Source organism: Pecten maximus, chromosome 2, assembly GCF_902652985.1.
Source record: "Pecten maximus chromosome 2, xPecMax1.1, whole genome shotgun sequence".
NCBI classification, from domain to species: domain Eukaryota; kingdom Metazoa; phylum Mollusca; class Bivalvia; order Pectinida; family Pectinidae; genus Pecten; species Pecten maximus.
The window spans coordinates 21980349-21994834 of record NC_047016.1 but is presented as its reverse complement, the minus strand read 5'-3'; the positions used below and the strand labels follow the sequence as shown (position 1 = coordinate 21994834).

General features: G+C 34.7%; 1 protein-coding gene across 3 annotated transcripts in view; it reads right to left on the bottom strand.

Annotated features, from left to right (window-relative positions):
* LOC117321515 (macrophage mannose receptor 1-like) overlaps nucleotides 1–14486 on the bottom strand; it is a 29976-nt gene that overhangs the window by 5812 nt on the left and 9678 nt on the right. For 2 of the 3 annotated variants that reach the window (XM_033875940.1, XM_033875942.1), the window contains exons 17-37: nucleotides 13828–13941; nucleotides 13470–13517; nucleotides 12911–13090; nucleotides 12272–12429; nucleotides 11346–11459; nucleotides 10961–11082; nucleotides 10533–10678; nucleotides 10091–10296; nucleotides 9663–9793; nucleotides 9415–9467; nucleotides 8561–8728; nucleotides 8155–8199; nucleotides 7615–7796; nucleotides 7409–7473; nucleotides 6834–6931; nucleotides 6339–6482; nucleotides 5260–5382; nucleotides 4805–4974; nucleotides 3472–3492; nucleotides 1463–1562; nucleotides 70–305 (exon numbers count right to left, since the gene is read on the bottom strand). In XM_033875940.1, coding sequence (XP_033731831.1) covers nucleotides 70–305; nucleotides 1463–1562; nucleotides 3472–3492; nucleotides 4805–4974; nucleotides 5260–5382; nucleotides 6339–6482; nucleotides 6834–6931; nucleotides 7409–7473; nucleotides 7615–7796; nucleotides 8155–8199; nucleotides 8561–8728; nucleotides 9415–9467; nucleotides 9663–9793; nucleotides 10091–10296; nucleotides 10533–10678; nucleotides 10961–11082; nucleotides 11346–11459; nucleotides 12272–12429; nucleotides 12911–13090; nucleotides 13470–13517; nucleotides 13828–13941 — 2624 coding nt within the window. The remainder of the gene's footprint in view (nucleotides 1–69; nucleotides 306–1462; nucleotides 1563–3471; nucleotides 3493–4804; nucleotides 4975–5259; nucleotides 5383–6338; nucleotides 6483–6833; nucleotides 6932–7408; nucleotides 7474–7614; nucleotides 7797–8154; nucleotides 8200–8560; nucleotides 8729–9414; nucleotides 9468–9662; nucleotides 9794–10090; nucleotides 10297–10532; nucleotides 10679–10960; nucleotides 11083–11345; nucleotides 11460–12271; nucleotides 12430–12910; nucleotides 13091–13469; nucleotides 13518–13827; nucleotides 13942–14486) is intronic. The other variant, XM_033875941.1, reaches the window with a different exon arrangement.

Below are 14486 nucleotides of genomic sequence, written 5' to 3'. Positions count from 1 at the left end.
CAAACGGAAAAGCGATGACATCTGTTACGTTCCGTAATATCCGCATTAATGACAATGACATTGATATACCTGTATAGTGTCTGTGAGTCCAATCCAATAGGGTATATTCCCGGCCAGAGAATAAACAAATGAATCCTCATATATATCATTGATATTAACGAGAGACCCCAAGTCGTTTGTACATATCGTCTTAGCGCTTGTCCAGGTTGTTGGTGACGATGTGACGACCTTATAACAGCTAGTCCCGTAGGCCTTGTAACCATTCCTACACGAACGCTGGGTGTTCGGTAAGGGTACGTGGTTCACTGTTGAAGGCAGAAAAATCATATCTGTATGTTATATGATTGGTTAAAAGGATTATATGTAAGTTACCATACTGTTCAAATAATCTCACAGCTGTAATTTTAACATAGCTATGGGATCATACTGTTCAAATAATCTCACAGCTGTGATTTCAACATAACTATAGGATTATGGATATTTACCATACTGCCCAAATAATCTCCTAGCTGTGATTTAAACATAGCTGTGAACGTAAGACGTTTGTAATATTACGCTGACCGTTAATGCCTGACCTTTTTAACTGAACTAAGTTTGCTGGTATCAAATTTCACTCAACTACACTTTGTAAACATTTTTGGAGTGATTTTTCTGTACACACATATATGTACATGTAAAAGTTTTATATATAATTATTTGTTGGGAGTTTATTTTCGCTGTATACTTTATTACCGCAAATGAAGTATAATTCATTACCAACTGTAAAATAATGCAACGCAATGAAAGAGGTTTAATTTCTAGCAATATCATCAGAATTAAAACTTCTTGATAATTACTTTCAATTCAAATGACAAGACTTGAATGCGTCGTTTATGCAAAATTTCTTATTAACCAAATATTGGCGAAGAAAATGAAAAATAAGAAGAGAGGCATACATGCCATGAAAGTATCCCTGAAACATTCGTTTTCATGAAATTGCTTGTTCCAAGCAAAAATTCCACTACATTTACGGACATATGGCAGACTTACGGACATAGAATAGATTAACGAACATATGGCAGACTAAATGACAACTGAGAGATTCCTGGACTTAGGACAGACTTACGGACATAGGACAGACTAACTGACATAGAACAGACTAACGGACATAGGAAATACTAACGAACATATGGCAGACTAAAGGACAAAAGAGAGATTCCTGGACTTAGGACAGACTTACGGACATAGAACATGCTAACGATCATAGGACAGACTTACGGACATAGAACATGCTAACGAACATAGGACAGACTTACGAACATAGGACAGACTAACGTACATAGGACAGACTAACGTACATAGGACAGGCTAACGAACATATGACAGACAATCGAACATAGGACAGACTAACGGACAAAGGACAGACTAACTGACAAAGGACTACATCACCGTTGAAATATACATCGGTGTAAGGGTTTGATACCTCTCGACGCCTGACAAAGGTATGATCTTGTGGTACTACATCGCTTGTCGTTCCACTTTCCGATATGGCTCTTCGAGGTATATATCTCCACACAGTCCTCCTACAAAATGGATAACAGATGCTACTGTACTTTGCTGAACAGTACAACTGAAAAATACCCTGCCGCAATGTAGTTCTGTTACTGCATTTGATAATCCTATGTTTATAAGTATTAACACTATCAACTAACAGATAATAATTATGCATTATTTTTGTCAAGTCTCATGTTGTGTCAATGTAATACCAGTATTTTACCAGATGCAGAATAAACCGAGTATGAATTGACCTTACATTCTATGAATACTAATTAAAAAGTATTAAGAAACGTGAGAATTAAATCGAGGTTTACTATTTGTTTTCCTATCTGAAGTGATCACACCTGAGGCTGATTTCATAGCAGAAAATCTCGCAATAACAATGTTTAGTATAAGAGAGAATATTTGAATCTTTTAATTTCAATTTTGGATTCAACGTCCGTTTTTCCCTACCTACGGCCGTTAAATACTTTATGCCAATTTCCAAGATTTCGACAGATGTCGACTACAAACTGTAAAATAACAAGAGAAGATTCCTAGAGGTATAAATTAAAGACCTTTGGAACGTTTAAGGTCGACATCAGGCTCCCATCTAGAAACATTCTGTTTCCATTGTCGTTGTTTTGAAAATGTGACTTAACCAAAATTTGACCTAGATTTGTATAGCGGGTCTCGCCGAAGAAACAATAGTCGTCTGCCGCCTAGTCTGGTATTTTTAAAGTGGTCGTCTCGAATTTTGAATTCAATTTATATATTTTGGGTTATAGCTACGGTTTCGTCATTATGTCAATATTTTCTATGGTTTAATACATACAAAAAGCCGTTTACAGTGCCAAGTATTGGAGTTTTCATATATATATTTTCTATGTTATGGGTAGATGTATACATAAAAACACATTTAATAAGACTGTACGTTTAGTGATTTTGTACGTCTGTTACTGTTAACTCGAAATAAGATGAATTACGATGTATGTATTGCAAATGTTAACGAATGGAAAAGGTATTATAATCTTGAATACATTTGATAACATAAAGCTGCCGAGAAGCGGGTGTTAGGTAGGAGATACCTGTTATGACAAATCAGCCGATAAGCTGTTCGGTAAGGACAAAACAAGCGATACAGAATGATATAAAAAGGTCTGATTCCGTAAAATTAGACCAAGCTGTAATGCAAATGAGGGGGTTTATATATATTAGATTCAATTGTGTACCTCGATATGAATGGTGTGTATGGAGTTGAGTATTGCTTACAGTTAATAAGAAAAAAAATATCAAAATGACATCTAGACATTCCTTTTCATTGCACGTTATGGCGCTGATATATACAAGAGTTTGTGGGCGTTGTATTATTTGATTTGACCTCAATTTACATGTTGGGCATTATCGACAAGGAAGAATATTTTGACTATTCGTTGACCATTCAAAATGACTATTTGTTTCCTTTTCAATAGTATCTTTATTTTCATTGTCTCAATGTCATGATTATTATTTTTCAGCTTTTATTACGCTGTGTTATACTCTTAAAAATGCAATGGTGTTAGACTATCGATGTCAAAAGTTTAACATCTAATGCTGTCTTAGCAAAATTGTGTGATGTTCAGATTATCACATACCTAGATAATGTTCAATGCATACTGGTAAAAATGCTATGATGTTTTGAGATATGATTTGATGGTTTTGGATAAGCATGTCATGTCTGCATGAAGATAACATCGAATTATATTTGGATAGCGATACATGCATGTTGATACAGTTTATGGCTTGGCGATAAGCATGTTTATGTAGATGAATTATGAAAGGGTGATCCTGTTTATTGATAATGATATTGAGACATGGAAGGCAAAAGGGGATATCTAACTGATTTATCTGGCAAAGCCAATAAATCAAAATTGAAAGGTCAAAGCATATGGAGGTTATCAGCCATCACATACGTACTGTTGCTTTCGTTGTAGCTGTCTGTAAAAGTGTGTTTACTTTAACACTAGCACATGTCAATTAAATGGTTGAAAGTGAAACTGTTCATTTAAGATCTCAAAATGACGATTATTTCGTTTCTCGCAATATTGTTTAGTTCCTTCCACTGTTACTAAGAACACAAATATTTTGACAGAATAAAAATTCAACATTAGCAATGTCCTTATTAACTTTTTTTTCAATAAATAAATCAATGAATAGATAAATAAAAAATATGATAGTGGAAATAAAGTCAGTTTGTATATAATCGTCATTGATATGTACGACATTGAATGCTTACGCAGCACCGTAAAGAACAAAGATAACAGTTAAGTCGTGTACACAAAGACACACAATACAATAATAACATCGTAGTCGAAGTAAGTACTAAGGCTGATATACAGAACGTTTATAATGCAGAAGTGAGAAAAAAGATTGTCATTATTACAGAAGATATGAAGAGAATTAACACAATTGTAGTTAATACAAACAATAGTTACAGACAGGTCATGATATAAAAGTTACAAAGACAGTTAATGTAACAATAGTTAATACCAAGACAGTTAATGTAACAATAGTTAATACCAGGACAGTTAATGTAACAATAGTTAATACCAAGACAGTTAATATAACAATAGTTAATACCAAGACAGTTAATGTAACAATAGTTAATACCAAGACAGTTAATGTTACAATAGTTAATACCAAGACAGTTAATGTAACAACAGTTAATACCAAGACAGTTAATGTAACAATAGTTAATACCAAGACAGTTAATGTAACAATAGTTAATACCAAGGCAGTTAATGTAACAATAGTTAATACCAAGACAGTTAATGTAACAATAGTTAATACATATACCAAGACAGTTAATGTAACAATAGTTAATACCAAGACAGTTAATGTAACAATAGTTAATACCAAGACAGTTAATGTAACAATAGTTAATACCAAGACAGTTAATGTAACAATAGTTAATACCAAGACAGTTAATGTAACAATAGTTAATACCAAGACAGTTAATGTAACAATAGTTAATACCAAGACAGTTAATGTAACAATAGTTAATACCAAGACAGTTAATGTAAAAATCGTTACAAAAAGAGGTCATATAAAAAAGTTGATACAAAGACAGTTAAAAAGAGAGATATTATAACAATAGTTACAACGAGAGTTGGTATAATAATTGATACCAAGACAGTTAATATGAATATAGTTATCAAGACAGCTGATATACCAATAGCTATCAAGACAAGTAACCAACAATAGTAATAGTAAATACTATAAGCGTTACTACCGATCAAGAGATCCTTACCGTCGTACCACCATGATGTGCTTCACTGTGTCCGTTAGGTTCGTTGACGGCCCAGTTGGTGTATGTGACATGTGAGTTATCGTGCCAGATAAACTTGCGGTTATGTCGGTTATTGTTTAAACCAATCCATACATTATTTGTAAGGCCTTTCAAAAATGTAGTCACAAATGCTGCAAAGCATGGGAAAGGACGTATAGAGCATTTTGATTTATCTGTGAATCGACGGATACAATAAGATAAAGAATAGACCGACATAAAATACATAGGAAATGTCGAGATTCAAATTTATTATGATTATGGTGGTGATGTCAACGGTAAATTATCTTATTAACACATATTGTGTAGAATTGCAAACGCGTTACACTATCAGTTACTGAGATACTCGATACTACAGTAATGCTCTAATTATCTACATATGAGTAACAATAGATCAGACTGAAGTCGAAACACCTCACCTTGTTCCGTAGCTGAGCTGATTGATGCGATGTCATACCCCATACCATACTTCTGACAATTTTGGTATGCCGTCTGCCAATTCACCGGAGTTGTTGTACCATCAAGTTTGTAGCATTTGTTACCTAAATGTTCGGATGAATACCAGCATTAGAGATCTTAGTGGAACACAGGTGAAGTGATGTTAATTATATTATTATAACACAATTACATGTATGTACCCGATAAGGCAAGACTGAGTTGATGTCATTTAGTTGGAAACATTTTTGAGCGTGTTTTATGTTCCTGAGACGAAATGACTGAGACTACATTGTGTGTACATAGATATTCCAGATTATCTTAGCGCTCAACACTGAATCTTCTTTAATGGCTCCATGTAAAACTGATCTTTCCTCTACTTTCTCATTTTCCTCTGAATCTTTAAAAATTTGAAAAATATAGTTCAAAAAGACTTGAAATGTTTAATTCCAAGATGGTTGCTTGTCTACCATTTTGTTTATTTATTGTGTATACATCGTGTATACACCGTGCTCACATGTTGCGCACTATAATGCGATGTGCCATTGTAGCGCACAACGGTGTGATCGAATCGCACATTTGTGTGCGTCTCGTAAGCTGACATATGTAAAATCCATGAAGGATATCACAGGGACAATGTATATATCATCTTTTATCAACACCGTTCCAAACGTTTTAACAATTCCTAAATTTATATCAACCACGATAGCTATCGAACACATTTCGTTTCATTCGCTCCTTGTTCGCACATTCGCCTGCACGATACAATCACGCATTTATGCGATCCAAAAACTGGAAGCAAGGGGATCCTGCCGACGTAATTTGCTAAAGATTTACAAAAAAAAAAAAAATATTTTGGTGAATAACATTAACAATGTCCAACAGTTAAAATACAAAATGACCTCATCCCATTTTGCTGTCGGATCCGTCTCAATAATGGACATGCACATCTAGTGATCAAGGGAAACCTTCAAAATTTGTAAACAATAATTCTGGTTGTTCTGGAGAAATAACGATAATGCTGCTGCTGCTGATGATGACGATGGTTAAAAAGTTAACTTACTGTGAGGCATGGGAGTAAATCCATTGTTACAGCCGCCATTTATAACTTGTATAGTTGGAGCAGTGGCGGGCCCAGACCCAGTTAGACTCTTTTTACAGATGAATCCCTTTTCTTGTCCACAGTTGTCGTCATTCCACGTCCCTCCTTTAGACATTAAATATTTTGTATTAATGTCTTATACATCGATGTCTATGCTAATCAAGAATGATTTGTCAAATGAAACAGTGAATTATGAAAAATACATAGTTCGACACTAATATCATTTTATCCCGCTGAAAACATACATTTTGATTGTGATAATTGGGATTTTTGTTAATTGTTTTCAACGACAAGTATTGTGGGTGAAGCAAAACCTCATTGTGCTATTCTGTTCAAATTCACTTCAAATTTGATGGCACATAAATTAAAACGTTTACAGCATATACAACTACTATTTCATTTCTGACATAAACACACAATGCGTTATTTTTCGTGTTTTGTTGTACCAATGCTTACCGTAGACTGACATGGATACACACATCTCTGCTCCGTAGGCGTTGTTAGGTTCCCCGTTACCCCAGAAGTCAAAATCTACCAGGGAACCATCCGACCACCTTGCAATACGCATTTCAATTAATTTACTCTACGGCACATTTTACGAATACAGAAATAGAAATCAATGTGGCAAAAACCCAACTCAAAGCTTCTACCCATACAAAAATGCAAACTGTTACAACATTCCTTTTTTCCTTTAAAATATTTGTACCAATATATAATAACTGCAATATGAGTTAGGATTTATGTGTAAATATACCAATTGTTTCTTCTATAATTTACTGGACGTATAAAAATATAGATAAATCTTCCCAACCCGAACACAAAATAGACCGTTCATTAAAATGGGCTCTATCGACATACATATGACCGGTTTGCAAGATATGTGTATATAAATACTTAAAAGAGAACTTTGATATTGGTATTTTTTTTTTTAAATATTAACGCCATGTTGTCTGCAGTGATAGTAATATTTAGCACAATGTATTTTTCTTTGCGATTTACACAAGCCCCAGTTGGAATGGGTCAATACGTACGTGTATGTGGTAGATCCAAGTTCATTGTACCCCAACCACACAGTGGTCAGAGATGCCTTCGATATCTGCAATTGAAGCATACTGCAATGATGCTGGGATGTATTATATATTGATTGCTTATCTAATTTTCAATTAATCAGTTTTCTTTTATCTTTTATCAATATACAAATATTTACCATTTATTTTTCATTTTTGTTTCTACCTACCAATGAAAGAACGTAGTTATTTTCGTCTAATGCGTGAATACTGGCCAGTGCGGCACCTTTACCAATGCAATACTGTCCGGCGTCATACCAGTCCACGAGTGCTGAATCTCCGGACGCAGGACTGGACATATAACACGACCCATTGTATAGAGACCATCCGGGGTCAGTTCCGCACAGACTGGCTAGATAATTGATAGAGGATATACACTGTAACGTCAGCATTACAGAGAAATCTACCTTTAAGAGTTAATGAGTTAAGAGTTAATGTGAAGTTACATTTTTTAAGGTACAACTATCTACATTATAATACTAAGACAAAGGATAGGCTGGTATAAATGAATATTACTGCAGTTACGAACTATAAGATATCACTGACCTTTCAAAAATGTATAGAAATCTTAGGTATTAACAAACTTTTTATTACTTTTTATCTGAGCACTGCTCAATAGCTTTTAAGACTGTTCTATCAGCACAGGTAAAAGAAAAAAGACAAGAAGTAAAACCAAACAATTAATTAATTACATGTACATAAATACTTACACGTAATACCAGTAGGGGCCGCAACTGTCGTCATAGGTGTTTTTCCTATTTAACATATGTAAACAGATATTATTTGGTTGATGAAATTGGACGCACTCAAATTTCAGCACAAAAAAAAAAAAAAAAATAGAATAAATCAACGGATAGATGAATTAGCGTTATATGACTGATGTGAACCAACGTAGATCAACTACAATTACCACAATCATAATTTAGCGGAATGTTTCCAGTGCAAAATACGCTAATGAATGATTACCGATAACATATTTACGTTTACAGTATTTGAAATTAATTTTATATAGAGTCGTATGTTTCATCTGTTATATAGTGAGCGCGAGGATATAACAGAAGTGTACTCGTCAACATACGTCTTCCTTAAGCTGACAATGCTATCGTCTTTACATACCTCGTCTTATTTCACAGATCCAGTTAGTTGTGGTGTAGCAGTTGTTATCGTTCCAGCCCAAAGAACCCGCAAAGATCTGTGTACAGTCTTCGTTACCATTATAATCGTTTGGCTCGTTAGGATTCCAGTTGGTGAAGTCCGTCCCCTTACCATCACTCCAAACATAACCTTTGGACAGAAAATAAAGCCAGGAGAATATTTCAGTTTGTGAAGTCCGTCCCCCTACCATCAGTCAATACATAATCCTTGCACAGAAAACAATACCAGGAGATTACAGTTCGTGTAGTCAGGTCCCCTACTATCAGTCTTGGACAGAAAACAATACCAGGTCATTGTTAAAATTCGTGATGTCCATCCTCCCTACAATTACACCATACATAACCTTTGGACAGAAAACAATGCCAGGAAATATGGTGATCTTCCATACATATCTCATCGAATAATCAAAATAAAGTCAAACCAACTTCTGCAGCGAAAGATCTTTATAAGTTTTCCATTCAACCTTGTACCCTAAGAGACTGGAACTCCCTGCTATACTCTGTTGCTACTTCTGACACACTTGAAACGTGTTCTTTACCACTACAACACTACAGTCTGCTCATCAAAATAATTATAACCGTTTGTCATCACTAAATGTGGTTGGCCTGTATGACTAACCCAGTACTGTTTAATCTCTCGAAATACGTCAACTTACATGTCCACTAGTGGATCTTTGCATTACCACATATACATTCATTATGAACAATACTGTGATGCCGATTCTTCCTAAGCATACATGCGCACACAGACAGTAATTACTGCAAACTTAAAACCCTCGTCCGATTATGGAGAATTATCATTTAAGATAAACCTACCCGCTTCCTGGTCTCGATCATTCAAACCGATCCAAAACGATCCAGTCTTAAGTCTGCAATAAAAGAGAGAAATGGTTTGAAATCGACGACAGGATGTGTTACTGGGTATGGTGTAGATTAAGATCATCTTATTACTTATAGATTCAGCCAATCCAACAACACTGTCTAGTCAGCCTTTATTAAGAAGCTCAGCCCCCCCCCCCCCCCCCCCCCCCCCGTTAACTTTAACTACAGGAATAATAGTTTACCTGAGTAGAGTGCCTATATAGGTATTCTGTTGCTGTCTGTGTATGCTGGCTAGATCACCTCCCAAACCACGACAGTAGTCACGTGACTCAGTCCATGTCATCTTACCAAGGACGTTGTCGTTGTAAAACACCTTTAAAATGTTTTTAAAGTTGATTTTTGCATCATCAAAATTTCAATTATTTTCGATTGCTTATACAATTAAATTGTTTAAAAGATTGTATCTGAATAATAAAAATTCTATGTGTTCGTTTTGAAATAAGAATATATAAGTGACAAATTACCTATTATTATTTTTCACCAATATCTCAATTTCTTTTATTTGAATGTATAACTGAAAACAATAAATTAGATAAGTCGTACATCTTTCTGATGACCCTGATCTCATTTTGAATCAAAACCTCCAGAAGATGGCAATGTTTAAAGTTACCTTATAACACATGTAGCTGTTTGTGAACTGGCCTGACCAGCCTGTAGGACACAGGACTGGTTGTAGTGTTGTGGTCGGTGGGGGCGTGGTGAAACCTTGTCTAGGATATTGACATACGTAGTGATGTTTCTCGGTACAGTTTTTATTTTCCCACAAACCGATCGGTAGTGACGTAGTTAAGGCAACGCATGTACTCCTCTCCCTCCCTACAAATATATAAAAAAGAAATGATGCACAGCAGCAATTTTAACGTCAGTAGACAGATATCCAATCAAACGTCGTCAAAAATATAACATTTTCTGTGGAGTTAAAACAAATGTAATTTTAAGAGCGTCATGAAGATGTGCTTTGGACGTTTTGGCAATATGAATAGTATACTCATTGGCTTTTGAATATTTCTTTGAAGATAATGCTAATCTTGATAGTTGCAAAGTACAAGTACCTGTATGTGCACTTCCCCAGAATGTGAATTCAACTTCAGTTCCATCTTTCCAAAGATACGTTCCTGGCGTTGAAGCGTCTGACATTCCAATCCAGAACATATCGCCTTTGTGATTCAAGTAGTTGGCGACAAAGGCCTGTGTATACCTGTTAATATAATTATCGAGGTAGAAATGATACAATCCGTAGGCGTTTACACCGGAAAAATCTTCTTTATTTCTTTTCAATTTCTCGTATTTGCTTGTTTTCGTACGAACTGTGCATACATAACGAATATCATCATATTCCAACGAAAAACACTTGACGTTGTTATTTACTTGGCGTTTGGTATCTTCATTACAATATCTTTATTTCCCCCAAAATGAAAACTATGATAACAGGTCCTAAAAGAATTAAAGCTTATTCCGTTTAAGTTTGGATGAAGTATACCTGTCGTTGACGGTGGCAAGTGTTCCGTTAAAGCGACGGGCACAATCCCTGTTTGCATCTGACCATGTCTTCATGGCGCCGGCAACATAGAAATAGCAGGAGGCGACATAGCCTACTGCAGGCTGTGAGGGGAAAAGCATATTTCAAAAACACACAAAGACCGAATCGTAACCGACTGCTAACAAGTAGGAAAAAGACGTTTATTTAAGTTATACTTTTTGCCATAAACAGATAATCTATGCCCATTGGAACCTTTATAAAAAACTCTTTCAATTTCAGATTTACGTTACAAAAATAATAAACGTGAATACCACGCAGGAAAAATTACATTTACGTAGATTGTTTTGACAGTTTATTTGATTCAATAACAGATCGGAAGACTTACTAAAGTACATCCAACAGTTTGGGGACTTTGGGTTTTTGACACAACTTGTTTGGGTCGCATACAGATAACACCTTGTTGAGGATGACCGCATGTAGCATCGTTCCATTTACCACCCTGTATTTAAATACATGTATATATTTACAACCACCCTGTATATAAATACATATAAATACTTATACATATCAACAACCACCTGGTATATATAAATATTTATGTCAACAACCACCCTGATTATAAATACATGTATTTGTCAACAACCACCCAAAATATAAATACTTACATATGCTTACAGTCATCCTGTATATAAATACATATAAATACTTATATATGTCAACAACCATCCGGTATATAAATACATATATATGTCAACAAGCAACCGGCATATAAGTACATATATATGTCAACAACCACCCGGTATATAAATACTTATTTATGTCAACAACTACCCGGTATATACATACTTAAATATACTTACAGTCATCCTGTATATAGAAACATATATATGTAAACAAACAACAGCTACGTATGTATATAAATACTTAAGCATATTAACAGTCATCCGGTATAGTAATACTTATATATGCTAAAAATAGACATACGTAGATCGACATTATTTAAAATTGATTTTATGGTTAAGAGATATGGATTTCTATTATGCTTAATTTTTAGGCTTTACACCTCCCAAATAGTATATAATCAGATAAAATTCTACATAAATACTATTCGCGAATCCAGTTCAGTTTGTATACGATATTACATTTAATGGAACGGCTTGAACAAATTACTCCTAAATAAATTATAGAAATTTATATTTCATTTGACATGTACAAGTCAATTCATTGACTGATTCTTGACCTAAACTTCATTATAATGTCTTTAAATGGAGACATAAGTAAAGGTAAGAAACACAAGATTAGTAAACTCACCTTTAAGTATAACTGAACACAATCTTCTCTATGACCGTAGAAGTTATTTGGCTCTCTGGGTGCCCAGGCAGTGTAAGTCACTTTACTACCATCTGACCACTGGAAGCTATTCTGTACCAATCTGTCGTTCAGACCGATCCAGTAGCCCCCAGTACGATCTGAAAAAGTGTGAAATGCATTACTTCTTACAAAAAAGTAAATGATAAGAATTTAAGAACATTCGCAAATATATGATGGACCAGATTCGGTAAATAAGATACGATGTGGAAAGGATTTGTGTAGCCATTATAAAGAATCTCACTCTTGTTGGTAGTGATAGATGCGTACATGAAGTATGAATGTCGGAGGAAAATGAGAATATACAAACGAGAGCTTCGAGATCGTGGTTTGATTCCCATTTCGGGTGTGACAATATATCTGGATACGTGGACGACTATGTGTGTTTTTCCCATAGTAACAGTATTCCGACAGCAGGGCCATTTTAGTTTTAATCCGGGCTTACAAGATTGTTTTATATACTTTGTCATACTATGTTCAGCATTTGTAAATAAGTAAATACAATCCATAGTGTGTGCTTTGTACTACCCAGCGCAACGCTGAATTACCCATATCAACAGTCTATAAGCATTATGTACTTACTAACTGGAAGTTGACTGACAATATAGTTCTGGTCTGCTTGGCTGGATATTGTAGCCAGATAGCCTCCCCTTGACCGACACAGTGTACGACCTTGGTCCCATGTCATGTTTTTGCGGACCAGTTGGTAGCAGTTTGATCCATGGGGCTTCCAGTAGTTAGGACAGCCCAGCATCATTCCAGCTTGTAGCAAGAAACATAAACAGATGTGTAATATTTACAAAATATAATAAGAATTAACTCGAATTGGCGTATGGACATATTGTATGCTGATCAGATGTTTAGGTAAACAAAATTATTTTTTGTTATTGTTTAGTAATTTATTCTTTTGTATTCACGGCTTAATATAATGGAACAATTCCGCTTTGCGAATTTATTTAAATACGAACATAACCAATGTTTATATATATATATATATATATATATATATATATATATATTGCCGTTAAACTTATACTCGTTTGTGCATCATATTGATTTGTTTTCTGTTGTAACTATAGCCGGTGAAATATTTCCATTTTTCATCCCAAACCATCTTCTACATGTTCATTCTTTGTCTTACCTGGTACCCGTATAGTAGTTGATGGTTGGACTGTCGTATGTACTCTTCCTGTATGAAAAATGGCCGGGGGTTCATATTAACTATATATTGTATAATTCTGGCCCGTCTTGAAATAATACAGTAATCAAACATTGATAATGCGAAACACACGACATCCCTCTTATTTTCAAATAACATGTAATCATTGCAACAAATTATCGAAAAAAAAAAATAGTTAAGCTGACTGTTTTAAGTCACAACTAACCATGCATTTATTATACCATCATCATATATAGTAAATAAAGAAATTTTAGAATACAAGAGAAATGACTTTCAATAACGAAAAAAACAAAAAACAAATAAAAAACAAAACACGTACCTTGTTTTTTACAGATATACCCATTCCTTTGTATACATGGATAATCAGCCCATGTTCCTTTCTGTGTAAAGATGGCGCCACAGTCTTCGTTATGGTGCAGATCGTTAGGCTCGCCTGTAAATGGACAACAGTCATGGACAAGAATCAATAAAACAGATATTACAAAATCAAATAATTTGTACAATTTACAATAGATAACCAGATATTTCTCTTGTGGTCGACATCCTATAAATTTTGTATCTTATTAATTTTCTTATGATAATAAAATACTGAAAGATGCCAATCACCATATGTCGATGGATGGGGTCCTACATATATTTACCAGTTGCGGCAGAACAATGTATTGGAATTGCAGCATAACAATGACGTTTGGGACATGTATTTACTATTCAGAATTGGCCGTATACCTGGCAATTTATTAAATACCATTTGTATACATTTAAGTTTATTCACGAGCATACATATTCTTTTATTAAATTCGCATTCCTACACTGGACGCTTCAGCCCAGGTACCACATTGCCGACAAACTAATCATGGCATTTCATTGTTTAATTCTGTCGCTATTTCATTACCAATGTGAATCATTACGTTGCACTTTTTTGGTCATTACACTGTACGGTCTCACAGCATTGTTATGATTCCTACTCGATTGTGTTTC